This window comes from Propithecus coquereli, unplaced genomic scaffold (genome assembly GCF_000956105.1).
Source record: "Propithecus coquereli isolate 6110/MARCELLA unplaced genomic scaffold, Pcoq_1.0 Scaffold243, whole genome shotgun sequence".
NCBI lineage: Eukaryota > Metazoa > Chordata > Mammalia > Primates > Indriidae > Propithecus > Propithecus coquereli.
In genome coordinates this window covers 4,423,584-4,441,464 of record NW_012147986.1, presented here as the reverse complement: position 1 = coordinate 4,441,464, position 17,881 = coordinate 4,423,584, and the positions used below count along the sequence as shown (strand labels likewise).

The following is a 17,881-nucleotide window of genomic DNA, read 5'->3' as shown; positions in this document are numbered from 1 at the left end:
GCTCTAATATCATAGTTGTTTGCCAGAAGACCAGCTCATGGAGAGCAGACATTCTTATCTCAAAGCCCTCCCTCTTCAATGGCATTCAGAGTCATTTCTTTTAAGCCCCTGGGAAGGAGTTATTGCTACCACAGAATGGGAATGGGATTATTCCACGAGGACAGAGTTCAGGTAATCAAGACAGTGAGCAGAGCAGGTCATTTCTGTTCTCTTCAGCCTGCCCACACTCCCAACTTTGGTCCTTGAGAAAACGTGCAACGTTTCAGAATCTTCAGTGGAGCAGAAATAAACTCATTCTGTGCCTGGGTGTCTCTCTAGCAATCCACTCTTCCCTAATTGAGTATGTGGTTTTCATTCGTTGGTTTTCTCATATTGGTTCCTTCATTTCTACTCCATCACCCTATGCTCCCTCTGAGCAGGTGGCTTATGGGTCTGCTCATAAGGTTACAGGATGATTTTAAATTTGGCCAGGTTCACTCCAACATGTAGCCAACTGTTTGTATGTCTTTCAAAGGCTTAGAATGAAGCTTTGATACTGTACCCCAAGGATGCTGGCAGAGACACTCTGACTCATTAAAGGAGAGCCAAGTGTCAACAGAGAGGGGAGACTTCAGCCTTGCGGACATTGTCCCCAGGAATTCCCAGCAGCGTCACTCACAGCACCACTTGGCCAATCAATGGAGATCACCACAGGGATCACGGATGAAAATGCCACCAACACTTCCACCAACTCCTTTTCTGTGCTCGACCCCCACGGAGCCCATGCTGCTTCCTTCCCATTCAACTTCAGCTACGGCGACTATGATATGCCCTTGGATGAAGATGAGGATGTAACTAATTCTCGGACTTTCTTTGCTGCCAGGATTGTCATTGGCATGGCCCTGGTGGGAATCATGCTGATCTGTGGCATTGGCAACTTCATCTTTATTGCTGCCCTGGCCCGCCACAGGAAGCTGCGCAACCTTACCAACCTGCTCATTGCCAACCTGGCCATCTCTGACTTCCTGGTGGCTATTGTCTGCTGCCCCTTCGAGATGGACTACTATGTGGTGCGCCAGCTCTCCTGGGAGCATGGCCACGTCCTGTGCACCTCTGTCAACTACCTGCGCACGGTCTCTCTCTACGTCTCCACCAATGCCCTGCTGGCCATTGCCATCGACAGGTGAGCACAGGGGCAGTAGGGGCAACAAAGGCGGTCAGGGAGGAAGGCATTGGAATTGCCCCTCCTTTACTGCAGCTGCAGATTGATTTGAGGCATCGTGTTTGCATGAGGGGACTCAAAGCAGTGACCGAACAGTGAGAAGAGCTCCAGTTTTCCAGCTCTGGTCAGGCAGGAGGCAGCAGAGGCCCAAGGGTTGGGTGGCCAGTAGGCTTTTGATCACTCCCTTCTCCTCTGCTATGGACATGCTCCTAGATGCTGTACCTGTTCAAGGTCTAGAGTAGACAGGCAAGAGGAGGTACTGAAGGATAAGTTTAACTTCTAGGCAGTTACCTCTTGGTCAACTTGGAAAGCTTGACGGAGATTTTTATCTTAGCAAGACTTTCTTTACTAAAATATGACCTCCTAGCACCAGGTGATTTCTAAATAAGATTGATGGATTTGTTTCGAAAAAAAAAAAGAAAAAGAAAAAAGGAAGCATATGCTTACTTGCTTTTTGTTGTTATTGCTGCATTCATCACTTTGCACCTTTTCATCCATTTGCATGCAATAGTGCAGAAGACTGTGTCTAGCTGATGGTAAATACAGCCTTTGCATATCTTTTTTAAATTTAGTCTTTTCATTTAATATAAACTTGTGCTAATTGGCCAGGGTCGTCTTTTTCCCTGGGGGACAGTCTTTGCAAGCTCCTCTGCCCACAGTTGGACTGTCATTACAAAGCACCTTGTTACAGTCTAGAGACAGTTACCCTGAGGGTCAAACCAGGCCTCCTTGTACTTGGATCTGAACAGCCTGTCTCTCTCTCTTAATCCAGAGAGCCTGAAGCACACATGCTTTCCCTGTTCCATGGCCTCAGGGCTCGGGGTCCGGAGGTTAACCTGGCCCTCACAGTCAGGGTACCCCAGGGCAGTGTTCCAGGGTATTGTGTTTTCTGAAGCTATAGGCAGGGCAGCCTGGGCTAGGATGACCTGGAAAAGGATAACCTGAGGAAAGGGATCACTAAGAGGTCTGTCTTTAAAACCACTGAGGAGTGGAGCCTCTGTCTCCCTTCTCCAGGGAAGGATGTCAAGGAGTTAGCAGCTTAAATAGCCCTTGGCCTGCCACCTTTAGAAGGTGCCCGGTGGTGTCAACCTTGCAGAGTGCTACTACTACTTGGCTGGGGTTCTTCACCTGAGTCATGGAGCACCACGGCATCTTGTTCAGCTAGGCAAGCACCCTGCTACAGAAGGAGCAGGAGGAAAACAGTCAAGCAGAATATTGCCTCCCAAGTTCCCTGCAGAGCTGCCAAGGAAGAGCTCCAGAGATTTTGTCTCTGAACTTTTCTCAAAATGGAAAGTGCCACCCCCTCTCTTAGCACATTAACAGGGCAAAGCATCGAGGGTCATTTCATGAAGATTCTTGCCAGCAAGACAAGAAACTTTTCCTAGGGGTGCTCTCAGCTACTGAAAGTGGGGTAAGTAGGTGCCTGCTGTGGAGTGGGACCCTGCTCCCTGGGTGGGACCCATTTTACCATGTAGGGGTCCACTTGTTGAAAGGGGTAACAACTGTTGGAGGGAGCAGCTCCAAGGGGGAAGGAACCAGGGGCATTGGGTTATTGTGAACATGTAAGAGGTAATATCTATGTCAATCAATCAACTTTGATCTACTGAACTCCTTCAAGCTCATGTCCTGCTTTCATACCAAACTCAGCCTGTCTGAAATATTGTAGGCATTTCTCTTGCAGCGTGACCTGACACAACGAGAATTAGATACAATTAGAAGGATGAATTAGGGAACATGCTTTCATCATGGGGACTTATTGTTTAGAGTGGGGTTGTGATTGGACACTTGCACCCAGATGTTGGAGGAAAGCACCGTTTGCCTGCACTGGGCCATCCAGTTGTCACAGAGGGGACAAGTGCCGAACATTGGGTAACACAGTAGTCTTGGCTGACTAACTGGCTGCTCCAATGCATGAAGTTCTTTCATTGATGTTTGTGATCTTTACTTCAAATTATTTTTATTTTTATGTGTTGTCACCATCTAATTTCAATTTTGTGGTCTAGGAATTCGTTGATTTTTGTCTGCTCTCATTTATTGCTGATGATTTGATCACTGATTTTCAGGTTAGTTTTGGGCAACTAATTTTTATCTTGGTATAACAAATACACATAGAGTTGTAAAAATGCTTTTATTTAATGAAATTTCTGTAGAGACAGGGTTAACAGTTATTCCTTCTGAGTTTAAATTGCTGCTATACCACCTAATAGGTATAGAGCCTTATGTTAGTTATTTGACCTCTCTCTGCCTTAGTTTTCTCATCTGTCAAAATGGGGATAATAAGAAAACCTAATGTATTGGGTTGCTTTGAAGATTAAATGAAATAATATTGAAGTGGAAGACTGAAAAATTCCACTGAAGTGGAATTCTTAGAAATTCCACTACTGGGCTTTTTTTCCTTGTGATTCTTACCTGGGCCCCCTCCTCCCCTGCGACCTTGCCCTCATAAATCACCTGTAGCAATTAGTGTACCAGGCTGTAAAGCAGCTTAGGATTCTGCCTCACTAAAGTTAACCCTGTTGTGACCGTGCCCCTCCTCCTCTCCTGCCCTGCGACCTTTCCCCTCATAAATCACCTGTAGCAATTAGTGTATCAGGTTGTAATGTAGCTTAGGACCTTGCGTCACTAAAGTTAACCCTGTTATAGCTGTACCCCTCCTCCTTAAGCAGAGTGTGTAAAAGACTGCAGTGCTCTTTGTCTGGTGCTCAGAATTTGGGGAGAACAAATTCCCCTCTAGGCCAATTGCCGGCCGGCACATAAAACCTGCCAAAATCTCTGTGTATGTCTCTCGGTCTATTCCCCATCAGCCTTGCCATAACAATATATGTAGTTGCTTAGAACAATGTTTAAAACAGAGTAAGCATTCAACAATGTATAGTATAATTCTGAAATCAACCCTTGTAGAAACAATTACAACAAAAAAGATAAACTAATGCATATTTCTGATCCACTAACTTTTTTTCATTGAAGTGATTGTTTTTATGATGTGATTTAAAAACATTAATACAAGGTTTCTAAGAAAGAGCAGAATAGAACTATTTATCCTCTATCTGCTTAGATTTCTGTTCATATTATTGTTCTCCCAGGCACCTAAACTGGAAAGTCTCTTTTGTCCTACCGGCTTTCTCCTCCTCGCCAGCATTTACTCGATTTCTAGGTCCAGGCAATACCCACCTTCTTCCCCCAGTGCTGGACTATCCTAGTCTCTCCTTGGCCTTCCTACCTTCAGTGTCTCTTTGCTCTGCGCATCTGTCCACCCTACTCCCCTCACAATCCATCCCCAAATTTCACTCTTTCATCCAAGCATTCATTCAAACAGTGCATTTTTATAGGGTGACTGCAATGTGACAGGTACTATTCCAAGCACCAGGGATATGACAGTGAATAAGGCAAAAAAGCTCCCTGCCCCCATGGAGCTTATACTCAAAGGATGGAAGAGAGATAACAATAAGACAAACAAAAAGGGAAAGTAATTTCAGAAGCGAGAAATACCCTGAACAAAAAGAAACTCACACAGAAACATCTATCGACTGAGATGGGACCTACTCTAGGTGAGCAGTCAGTAGAAGTGTCTCTGAGAAGACATTTGAACCAACCAATGCACCAGGAGGGAGAAAAAGGCTGCCTTGTGCAGACTGGGAGGAGGCCTTCCAGACAAAGGGAATTACGAGTGCAAAAGCCCCAAGGCAGGAACAAACATGATAGGTTCTAGGAACACAGAGAAGCCCCTGTGGCCAGAGGGAAATAAGCAAGGCTACCACTAGATTAATCTCATCCCTTGTACATGTCTCCCCTCGCTTACTGAAAGGCCACTACAACTCCATTGTCTACAAAGTCTGGCTCAAACCTCTTCGCCTGTTCTTCCAACCTTTTATTATCTAGCCCCAGACTGCCTCCCAGTGTCATGCTGGGTAAACACATTTATGTCCTTTTGTTTTCTCAAAAAACATTGTGATCTTTTTGAGAACTGTCACTCTAGCTTTTTACACTTCTATTCACCCAGTGCCACGCACTAGATGAGGGTGAAGTTTCATTAAAATCCTCTTAGGTGCCTAGGATTCACAGACAGCAAAACTTTATAAAAGAAGTAAGACATGATCGCTGCTCTCGGGGAGCTTACTGTCTAGAGTGGGGCCTGGGGGAGAACTACCACGTACGAAACAGTTACAGAATAAGTAAAGGATAAACTCTAGGTAGAATTTAGTGAAGAGTGAGTTCGTTGTGTACTGGAGCAGTCGGAAGAGGCTTCTTGGAGGAGGTGGACTTTTAACTGGCCAGCAACAAATAAGCATCAGCAAAGGAGAGGAAAGTTTTTCCAAGAGCGTAGAACGGTGTTTGCACAAGTTCAGAGGTGGGAGTGCCTGAGTGAGTATGAGGTACCTTGGGGAGGTGTGTCAGGCAGGGGCAGAAACGTAAGGAGAGTAGAGATCAGAAAGGACAGGGCCATATTCCAGGAGATCTCAAAACCCAGACAAAGACAGTCAGAACCGATGGCAGAAGGGAGCAGAAAAAGATCTTGAGAGAACTCTCCCCTGCTCCCCACCAGGTCTGGGCTTTCTCTTTGATACAGAGACACCAGCACTGTCCTTGAGGTATATCCCTCAGATCCCACAACATGTGGGGCACTAGGGAACCCACCCTTCTGTTACCAGCCCGTCTGTGCACTGGACGGGCACTGGAATGCCCTCTGCTTCTGTCTTGGTGAGGCCAACTAAGGCTTGCGTACACTCACTCACCCAACCTTAGGAAGCACAAGTGCCCCCAGTGAGCTCATTGGTCAGGGCAGGCTGGCCCGAGGAGCAGGTTGTGCATTCTGTGCCCATCCCCAAACCAGCCTACTAGTTCCTAGGACTGCTGTTGCCGTAATTAGATCTGGGGCTGGGGCCTGGGGGCAGAGAGGGAACCCAAATGCTCTTTGCTTAATCACCCAGCCCACCATGATCACACAGTCACTGCCTGAACATGTCTTTGTCCAGCAGCCTTTATTCTTTGTTGCCTGGGAACTATTGGCTCTAGATGAATCTGGACCTAAGCCACTGCAGTGGCAGACACACAGGGCAAACCAAGGGCATACTCACAAACAGAGAAAAGTAGCTGCCAACTGTCTGACCCCTTCTTGGAACGTCCATAAGTAGAAACCAGCTGTGATGGAGAGGAAAGTGGAGACGGGCTGCTGGGATGCTAGGAAGCAGGAGGAGGGGGCATTGTTGGAAAGGGTGGGTGGCAAATCGCACTACTGGAGAGGCCACTGGATTTGCAAGAAGATACGGGTCTGAATCACAGTTCTGTCAGTTTCTAGCTGAGTGGTTTTTGGCAAGTTATTTAACTTCTCCAAGCTTCAGTTTACTCACCTGTAAAATCAGCATCTTTGCTCTCACCTATTTAATAAGGTTGGGATTGCCTAGTGAAAAAGTGAATTTGAAAATGCTCTGTAAATTGTAAACTTCTTTACAAACATAAGCAAGCATTACTAATACTAGAGTTATGGAGTTCTGATCCTAGCCTAGCCAAGGCTGATGGAAAAGCCTTGAAACAGTTTTCTGCAATTTGCCTATTGGTAATGTATCTATCAGGGAGGCCTCTTGCACAGCTTCCGGCACTAACCCTGGGGCTGGAGTGGGGTGATGATGTCAGTGAGCCAGGCTGAAAAAACTATCTGATGGATAGTCACATGTTACCCTGAAGATTAGTTTTGATGTGAAGAGTTGTATCCAGTAAAACAGAAGGTAGGAGAGGACTTGCAAATGCAGTATTTGCCAAAAACAGGTAAGGGAAAATTGTGGTGTATACGGAATAACTCTGAAAAAAATACATTTTAAGATACTGACAGTTTCTCGTATATTAATAGCTTGTTGTTATATGCAGTGTTTCCTTGCATCTCATAGTATTTAGGTGATATTCCCATTTTAAAGATTGGGAAATTGAACCTACAGGGCTAAGAAAAGTGACTCAGATTCACAGAGCAAATTTGTGACAAAGCTGGGATTAGATTCTTGGTCTTCTAAATTCCAGGTTGGTATTCTCTCCCATGCGTTCCTTGAAAACACATTCTGAGTTTGAAACATCATAAAGGCTTAGGAAGTCAGTACTGAAAAAAGAAGGAATAGAGTTATATAGTGAAAATTCATATAGCGAGCAAATATGAATATAGAAATTTTCTTAGAGGAATTAGCTGAACGTGATAGGGTAGACAGCAAGCGAGCTGATGAGAGCAGAAGGGCTAAACTCTTAGTTTTCATTCCGAGTGAGAGCCAGTTTGATGCCCTGGTTACATGAGGAGCACCTTGGTCTTTGTGAAGGGCCTACACCCCTGCAGTGACGACAGCATTGTCAACGCCCTGAAGACATTCTCCTTTTACCCTTGGGCACTTGACGCTTGGGAGATTGGCTACAGTGCCGGGAATGGTGGCCAGCCGGGTGTCCAGAGGGTGGACCCAACCCATGCAACTTCTTCCAACATCTTCTGGGAGCTAGAAGAGAGCAAGAGTCTCACCCTAGTGAACTCTCTCAACGTGTCCGGCTGCCCGTGCTGTGGGGGAGGGGCAGAAATAGTAGAAATACAATCAGTGGGGGAAAAAAAAAATGAACCTCTGTTCAAATCACAATCCCAAGAAAGATGACGTGACAGGGATTGGTTTCAAAGGAAACAGAACTGGTTTGGCTTTCCTTGAGGCCACTGTCACATTTGCTCTTGATTCTACCTGGGATAAGCCGTGGACACGTGAGAATGTGTTTGTTTCCAGTGTTGACTAGTCCTTCCCTCCCACTTCACTTCCCACCTTTCTCCTTTTCCAACTTCTATCCCCTGCCAGCCACAGAATGTCTTCCAGGAAACCGGAGCTCTCTGCATAAGTATGTGCACTCTCCCTGGGAAGGATGCTGTCAGCTATCGCACCGCACGATGACTCATATCTCCCAGAAAGTGCTCTCTCTTCACTCCTGTATCACTGCGGTAACAGCAGTGTGGGTTTTTTTTTTTTTTTTTTTTTTTTTTTGGAAAGTGCACAAGCAGTATCTTTTACTGTCTGGTGCTTTGTGGTTAAAAAAAAAAAATTCATGTATATTCTCAATTGATTTTCACATCAACCCTGTGAGGTCGGGTTAAATGTTTTCTATCAAGGGTTCTGTGGTACATGACCTTGAGAAAGTCACTCATCTCTCACTGCCTTCCGGTCTCTCCACCTGGAAAATGAGATAAATGGTCACATGCTTTTCCTCCACGTTTGCATGCATATGCAAACACATTTTTAAAATGTGGACTGAAGAAAAACTTTGCCCTCTGCTCCCATTGGAAAGGGCAGATTCTCCCAACGACTCTTTGGAATTATCCCAACAACTCTTTTAGCTCTAAACCGTGAGGTAATTAGAACGAATGTCCTGAGAACAGGATGGAGCTGGGAATCGTGCCAGGCTAGAAACTGATGGGAGGTATTACCACATTTAATAATAATTGTTTTGATTTTTGAGTGCATATTAGGTTTAACACTGTGCCAGGAATGTGGATGCATTACCACATTCAATCTTTACAAGCAAACAAACTTTTGCAGAAAAGGAAACTGAGGCTCGGAGAGGTTAAGCAAAACTTGCGAGGTGTTTCCCAGCCGGGTAGAGGTGGGGCTGGGGTTTGCGGCCAAGCCCGCCTTTGGCGGAAGCCCTCCTGCTGCTGGGCTTTTCCTGCGCACGCACAATCCGGTTGTGCCCCGTAACGTGGCACAATGAGTGACCGCCCCGCACTCCCTCGTAACAGCGGCTCCCCTTGTGTTCCCACGCTAGGTATCTGGCCATTGTCCACCCGCTGCGACCGCGGATGAAGTGTCAAACGGCCACCGGCCTGATCGCCTTGGTGTGGGCCGTGTCCATCCTCATCGCCGTCCCCTCCGCCTACTTCACAACCGAGACGGTCCTCGTCATCGTCAAGAGCCAGGAGAAGATCTTCTGCGGCCAGATCTGGCCCGTGGACCAGCAGCTCTACTACAGATCCTACTTCCTCTTCATCGTGGGCGTGGAGTTCGTGGGCCCCGTGGTCACCATGGCCCTGTGCTACGCCAGGATCTCCCGGGAGCTGTGGTTCAAGGCGGTGCCCGGGTTCCAGACGGAGCAGATCCGCAAGCGGCTGCGCTGCCGCAGGAAGACGGTGCTGGTGCTCATGGGCGTCCTCAGCGCCTACGTGCTGTGCTGGGCGCCCTTCTACGGCTTCACGGTCGTGCGCGACTTCTTCCCCGCGGTGTTCGTGAAGGAGAAGCACTACCTCACCGCCTTCTACGTCGTGGAGTGCATCGCCATGAGCAACAGCATGATCAACACGCTGTGCTTCGTCACCGTCAAGAACAACACCGTCAAGTACTTCAAGAAGATCATGCTGCTCCACTGGAAGGCCTCGCACAACGGGAGTAAGTCCAGCGCAGACCTGGACCTCAAAACCACCGGGATGCCTGCCACGGAAGAGGTGGACTGCATCAGACTGAAATAACCCCACGGACCCTGCCGAGTTTAAGCACAAGACAGGATCTCTGGGACATGGCCCCTGTGCTTGGATACACTCTATCAACCAAGAGCTCCTGGCTTGCTGCAGAAAAGGAGTGCCATGTGACTAGACTCTGTCACCAGTGGCGGGCATTCACTGAATGTCTAATTTGTGCACCACTAGGCACTGGTGATACCTGTCTATGTTGATGACGTTTAGTTGGCAAAATGAAACAGGAATTAAACCAAAGAAAGTGTTGTGGTACAGATAGTTGGGAATAAGGGGGTTTCCAGAAAGAAACGAGTAGGCATCTAGGACTGCAATGCATGTGTTGGTAGTGTGACAGTGTCTCCTGACCATCTCAGCTACTCCTCTGACACTAAGGTAGCCCATCTCTGGGAATGTTCTTAGGCCTGAGTTCACTCCTAACATTGGCAAGGCAGAGGCAGGAATACAGAAGAGACTCCCAGCTCTTTCCACAATCATTCTCTTCTCATCTCTGCTTCTGACCCTCACCACGAGGCACCTTGCATGCATGCACATGGAGATCCAGCACCCATGGCCAAGTGCTGTGCAGACTTTCCTCTCCCCTCCCCCCCACAATGCTCTGTGGCCACCCCTCAGGCCTGAGGCTCTGCACATACATGGTAAGGCTCATCTTCAGGAGGATGGACTTGGAGAAGCCACACAGACCTTGGAAACCATTTGGACAGGGAATTATGGGGTCTTGGGACCTGGAACAAGTCTAACGAGGGAAGCCTGAGCTCAGGTTGGGCATGTCCCCTTGGTTCCATGGACTTTTGCCCCTGGGAGGAAGGGAAGTACAGGTGGAGGAAGTCAACACAGGACTTCTGGAAGCCTGTGGGGCTCAGGCTCTCCAGGTGTAAGGATGTGTTTCTGGCTTGGGCCAATTCAGCTTCCCCTTAAGTCCTTCTTTTCCTTCTCACGTCTCCATACTTGTGTTGCATAGAATCTTTGAAAGTAGACACAACACCTCATGGATGTGGCCGTCAGTCATTTTTCCATTCCCACCAGCTCTCAGATGTGAGCGAGGAAGAGTTCCCTCCTAATCAGACAGCCCTCACTGGTATGATTTGAGGGCAAGATATCTTTGTCACTCATGCCTGAATCCCATCCTGGTCATTATTCCCTTGGATGAAATCTCACTTCTTTTTTGAAATGGAGGCACTGTTGGGTGGGATAAACCACCACATTTCTACTCTTCAGTGTGAATGAAACCATGCGATTCTGTGGCAAGGATTGCAAATCAGATGCATCTACCAGGGGATGGGAGGGCCCTGGGCACCCAGGAAAGAAGCAGACATACAAATGGGTAGCGTTGGACCCAACAGTGAGCTTCAGTGAGCCCACAGGCTTATTGAAGGCTCATCCGACCTCCTAACCTGCCTTCTTTGTTTGGTGTTTTAAGTCTTGCAATTTACTATTTTGGAACTAGAAGATCTGAGCTCCACTTTGGGCTCTGTCACCTGTGTGGCCCTAGGCAAAGCCTCTCTGAGAGGACAAAGGTAACACCTGTGATACTTACTGACAGAACAGTTGTGAGGCACCAACAAAATATATGGGGGATGCTGTCAACTACACGAGCAGTCAAAAGAATGGACCAGCGACTGCGTGCAGTGTGCCTAGACAAGGAAAAACCTGTTACCTCGACTTATGTATCTAGAAACCTCACCACCTCCCCCTTTTGTTATTCTTTGTGTAAATTGTTCTTTGCCCTTCTTAGCGCATCATGTTGGTATAACAAAGAAGCCCCGGAGATTTGGTGACAGAACCATAAAGGAAATGGCGGGTGGGTCTCCAGTCAGAGGATGAGTTCAGGGTTTTGGAAACTCCAGGATCAGAGCATTGCTGTGATCATGGAAGTACTGGTCGTCTTCCCCTGCCTGCCCCCAGTCAGCGTGACCCTGGGCAAGATGATAGCCGTTTCTCAATTTGTTTTTATTCTCATGGGGTGTGTAGATCTACAGAGTGGACTTGTTCTTTTCTTCTTATTTAATTCTAGAGTAGTGCACTTTAAGGCTATTTAAGTGACATCTGTGGGGCATTTCCTTCTCCAAATATAGTCAACTCTTTATTTCTGGTGGCAAAGCTTATTTTTCATAGTCATTTTATTTCCCTGGAACACACATTTCAAAAACCTATTTATTTCTTCCCATGTATCACCCAACAGACTCACCCTACGGTTTAGTCAAAATGCTCTCAGAGAATAAAAACTAATTGAAATATTAGCCTAGACGCATTGGAAAGCAATTTTTATTTATTTTATAAAATCATATATTGCATTCTAAAATCTAGAAAGTTAAATTTTAGATTAAAAATAATAAAATGATAAAATGCATTGTTGTTATGTTCACCATTTCCATCAGGAATGCTAAGCTAGAGATGACTGTATTAAATAGGGGATTTTTATATGCTACAACCAAATTCCTTTCAGCTTTTCAGCCTAAAATGTATCAATTTTTCACTCAACTCTCTGTAATATTTCGAAGTATTAGTATCTGCTTGTGATTTTGTAGTAAGTGAAAGCATTATGTTGTTATCAAGTGAAATAAAAATATGTGTGTATCTATAAAATCACTGAGCATGATGTTCCTTTAATTTCTACCCCTTCCTCATATTTTTCCTAGTTATAATGTGCTGGTTCTTTGAGTGAACACTGAGTAGATTCCATGGTTATATGAATTGTGAGAACAGTGCTAACTCATGCTCTTATTGCCTACAAACTTCCCCTCTCATTCTAAAAAGATTTAACTTATTTATATATCCTCTTCCTATAAGTTTGCTCTGGTAAAACCATTAATACTTCTTAGCATCTGCATGCCAAGACTCAAAATCTGAGGACCCATTTGTTTATGTCTGCTAGATAAGCTAAGGCTAAACCTTTGAATAGACTTAATATCCACACGTGCATAGTGAGCAAGAGACAAACCTACGATATACTCACCATGTTCAGATTCATTGAATTGGCTGCCCAGCTGATGGTTTTCCCAAAAACTGGTGGTAAAGCCCAACAAGGTGACACTTGTGCTTTTGTGTCTCTTTTCTGTTTTCTACGTACTTCCAATATGCACATTGATTTATACAGAAGGATAAAGACATGATTTTGTGAAAGCAAACTGTTTCTGTAACTAAAGCATAAGGGCAGATTTATAGTAACACTCTTGGAGCTTTTGCTTGCTGAGTATACATTAAAAAAATAATTTCTTGAATCAAAGGCACTAAAGCAAGGCAATGTGGTGATCACCACAGCAAGCCCTGAAGCGTGAAATGAGTTCCATGCTTATTATGGGAAAGAATGCCAAAGAATTTGTGAGATGACCAGAAAATTATAAATGAGTCCTGTTTCTTGAAAAATATGATAAATTTTGGAATGTATCCACAAAGAATGAGTCCAATTCTCCTTCCTAGAGTGTAAGTGAGAATATCAAATTCAAGCCATTCATTTTACGGTTGATGAAACTGAAGTCCAGAATGAGGAAGAGATACGTTCAAGGTCACACAGCTGGTCGCTGTGAGAGCCAAGGTTAAACCCCAAAGTTCTGAATCTTAATTCAGGGCTCTCCTGCTACAGCATTCCTGGGTGCAGGGAGCATCAGAATCTTGGAAAGGGGAGGATCCTTTCCAAGAATCCTTGAGGTGACTGTTCAACCTCAGTCTGGCCTTCCCTGGAGACCTTTAATAAGTTTAGCAGAGACATTCCTGGTTCCTTTGCAAGCCAAGTTTAGCTCATTCTACCCCTGGAAATTCATAGCACAGAGAAGGAGGCCAGGAGGTTTTAGGGAGGAACTGCTAAAAAATGTTTACAGATGCTCTTTCCTTACCTTACCTCGTTGGGGACGTCCCTAGGAATGTAGAAGGAAAGACACTAGGCCCCTTCTCATGAGAACAGCTGCCCTGCCCTAGGAAAGCAGACGGAAGAGAGAAAGAAGCCGCGCTTTGCGGAATGTCCAGACTGATGGGCAGGCCCTGTGTGCTCGGAGTTCAGTGGCATCAGAGGGCCCCCTCCTGCCTCTGCCAGGGAGGATAAGTGAAGTTTGGGGAGGATTTTTGGATGAGGTGGGATTTGAGTTGGGCAAGTAGGGTGCACAGAAGCAAAAGGATGAGCATTCCGCCTAGGAAGAGAAACATTCATCTGCTACTGGAGACTGAAATTGCCTTTTAGCAGAGGCAAGGACTTCTCACATGGTGATGGGATCGCCATCCCTGGGAGAAGTAGCCAAAAAAGTGAAAAACACATGGAAACATAAGCAAGGAATATCAGAGCCTTATTGGGAGTGGGTTTTGATGGAAGAGTGGGGGCAAGGAGAGAAAGAAACTGGCCTAAGAAAGCAGGTTTGTGTATGGGGCGAGGGAGGCATCTCATAATTAGGAAAAAAAGAAAAGAAAAGCTGCAAAGGCTGGTTGTTGCAAGCAAGGTTGGCTGACTTTAGTACTAAAAGCGAGGACCATGTGTCGAGCTGAGCTGAGTATGTTACAGGAATTTTCTCTCTCAGTCCTCATACAGAGGCAGGGCCAAGTGTCACTCTATTTTACAAATGGGGAAACTGAGACTCAACTCACAGAAGTTGTCCAAAGTCACATAAGTAGTGAATGGTGTGCTGAGATGTGATGCCAAGCAGTTAGATACCAGAGCTTGTGCTGCTGCCTTTAAATGCTGTTTCTAGGCCTTTCTTGGGCTTTCCCGTAACCCAAATAAATTCCTTTCTCCTTAAGTCCAATCAGTAAGTCATAAGTCACCTAAATTAACCGTATTTTCTTTAAAAAAAATGAGAATAACATAACTCCCATCTTTATTTGTCCTTCTCTGAGAAGTTTTAGTCACTCTAAACAGCTGACCTGAATACAGAGGTCCTTTATCTTTGAGTGCCTTGGGTACTTTTGGCATCTGGTGAAGTTTACAGCCTCTGCTCAAAATAATGCTATCAAATTTATTCAATAAAATACATAGGAATACAAAAGAAGTCAATTATATTAAAATGTAGTTATCAGCTATTTAAGTTTGTGGTTAAGTATGATTATGTAAATATTTATATTTCATTTCTTCTTATTAAGTCTTTCTCTCATGTCTTAACAAGATTTAGCATCAGGGCTATATATATATATACATATATATATATATATATATGTAGTTATTACCACCATAATTTTCATGTAGCAATGAATGTAAATGATACTTTGAGATCTCTCCCCAAACTGCAATGAGATGTAAAATATCTGTGATTTCCCTCGGCAACAGTGTCAGGAACTGCTAATACTAGTGTGGTTTGTTGCCACTTTTTAATGGCAGGAAATGCTAAAGTTCAGGTATAGGTTAGTGAGAATAACAATGGATTTTTTTTCCTTCCAAGTTCACAGCCCCTTGAACTGGTTAAGAACACCTGTCCTGGGGGAGGTCTAAACAATAACACTGGAGTGAGCACTGGTAGAAATGGAGATGGCAGGATGGAAGAGGACCACCACATTTAAATGGAACTAAATCAATAGCTCTTCTCCGGACACCTTTCCTGTAAAGATGCCTCAGTAAGCATTGTGGTTCACCAACTTTCTCTATGCCTTCTCAGTGGCCCCAGTTCTTATCTGAATGGCAAAGATTCACCTGAGAAAGCCAGGGAGGGTTTGTCCTTATAACCTGGAGTTTCAGACTCTTTTGAACAATTATTCAAGACTGCAGTCCCTGAACCCCTGGGCCATGGACCAGTACTGGTCAGTGGCTATTAGGAACTGGGCCACACAGCAGGAGGTGAGCAGTGGGAAGGCGAACAAAGCTTCATCTATATTTACACCTGCTCCCCATCACTTGCATCACCGCCTGAGCTCTGCCTCCTGTCAGATCAGTGGCAGCATTAGATTGTCATAGGAGCACGAACCCTGCTGTAAACTGTGCATGGGAGCGATCTAGGTTGCTCCTTGTGAGAATCTAATGCCTGATGATCTGAGGTGGAGCAGAAGTGGTGATGCTAGTGCTGGGGAGTGGCTGCAAATACAGATTATCGTTAGAGAGAGGTTTGAATGCAGAGACCATAATAAATCAACTGCTTGCAGACTCCTATCAAAATCCTATCAGTGAGTGGCAAGTGACAATTAAGCTACATCTGGTGGCAGGCTTTATAGTGGCAAGTGAGTTGATGTACTTCAATTGTACAGCTGCATCTGGTGGCAGGCTTTAAGTCAGAATCCAACACTTACTTTAGTCCACGCGTGGCCCACACATTATTTTATTTACCACTTCTGTCTGCACTGATTTCCCACACTGCACACATCTCTCGGTCTCTGTTTTGGTAGGCCCACAAGCTAACCCTAGCAAAAATGAGTAAAAAACAAACATCACTGGAGAGCTTCTTTGAAAAGGGAGAAAGACCCAATGATGAGACAGCAGAAGACTTTAAGACTGCCAAAAAAGTGAAAGCTGCATTTAAAAGAAAATACCAGGAGTCCTACTTCAATTATGGGTTCATTGCAACAGGTGATTCACATTCTCCAAGCCCGCTTTCTATATTATGTGGTGACTGGCTATCCAACAAAGTCATGAAAGCTTCAAAACTCCTTCACCACATGGAGACCAAGCACCCTGCGTTAAAAGACAAGCCTTTGGAGTTTTTAAAAAGAAAAAAAATGTGAACATGAAGAACAGAAACAATTATTGAAGGCCACCACTTCGTCAAATGTGTCTGCACTGAGAGCATCACTCTTAGTGGCTAACTGCATAAGAAGCCCTTTACTATTGGTGAAGAGTTGATCCTGCCTGCTGCTAAGGACATTTGCCATGAACATTTAGGAGAGGCAAAAGGTGGCACATGTTCCTCTTTTGGCTGGCACCGTAACTAGAAGAATTGATGAAATAGCAGAGGATATTGAGGTACAATTGTTAGAGAGGATTAATGAGTCACTGTGGTACACAATCCAGGTTGATGAGTCTACCAGTGTTGACAACAAGGCAACAATGCTTGTTTTTGTGCAATATATTTTTTCAGGAGGACATGCATAAGGATATGTTATATGCACTTTTGTTGCCAACCAACACCACAGCTGCAGAAATATTCAAATCTTTGAATGATTGCATATCAGGAAAACTGAATTGGTCATTGTGCGTTAGTATATGCACGAATGGAGCAGCTGCCATGACTGGACAGCTTTCTGGTTTCACTACTCAGGTCAAAGAGGTCACTTCTGCATGTGAGTCTACGCACCGTGTCATCCACAGAGAAACACTGGCTAGCCGAAAAATGCCTCCTGGACTAAACAACATTTTGCAAGATGTGATTAAAATTATCAACCCCATTAAAGTACATGCCCTTCACGCAGCTCTGTGAGGAGATGGACGCAGAGCACACACGTCTTCTCTTAATCACAGAAGTGAGATGGCTTTCTAAAGGTAGATCACTGGCCACAGCTTGTGAGTTACTAGAGCCACTCCAGAGATTTCTTTTAGAAAAACAGTCACCACTGGCAGCACATTTCAGTGACACAGAATGGGTCATAAAATTTGCTTACTTGTGTGACATATTCAACCTGCTCAAATGAACTCAATCTGTCACTTCAGGGGAGAATGACAACTGTGTTCAAGTTGGCAGGTAAATTGGCTGCATTCAAAGCCAAACTGGAATTATGGGGGCAACGAATGAATGTTGGGATTTTTGACATGTTCAAACATCAGCAGAGATTTTGAAAGAGACTGAGCCAGGGCCTTCTTTTTCCCAGCTTTCATAAGAGTTTGAGCGTTACTTCCCAACCACAAAAGACCCCCTACATGGGAAGGAATGGAATCACAACCCATTTATGAATAAGCCAGGTGAATCCACTTTGTTCTAGAAGAGGATCAACTCCTTGAGATCGCAAATGACAGTGGCCTTAAAAGTATGTTTGAGACAACTTCAAATCTCCATACGTTCTGGATTAAAGTCAAGGTGGAATATCCTGAGATTGCCACAAAAACACTGAAAAGCTTACTTCAATTTCCAACATCCTACCTTTGTGAAGCAGGGTTTTCTGCAGTGACGGCAACCAAAATGAGATTACGGGGTAGACTTGACATAAGCAACACAATTCGGGTGTCACTGTCTCCCATCACCCCCAGATGGGACTGTCTGGTGGCAGGAAAACAAGCTCGGGGCTCCTGCTGATTCTGCATTATGGCGAGTTGTAAAATTATTTCATTATATATTACAATATAATAATAATAGAAATAAAGTGCACAGTAA

At 45.0% G+C, this 17,881-nt stretch overlaps 1 protein-coding gene across 1 annotated transcript; it reads left to right on the top strand.

Annotated features, from left to right (window-relative positions):
* Positions 1–677: 677 nt before the first annotated feature.
* PROKR1 (prokineticin receptor 1) lies at positions 678–9,668 on the top strand. Its single transcript, XM_012646459.1, has 2 exons — positions 678–1,162; positions 8,972–9,668. The coding sequence occupies exons 1-2, from the start codon at positions 678–680 to the stop codon at positions 9,666–9,668; spliced, it is 1,182 nt and encodes a 393-aa protein (XP_012501913.1).
* Positions 9,669–17,881: the final 8,213 nt, after the last annotated feature.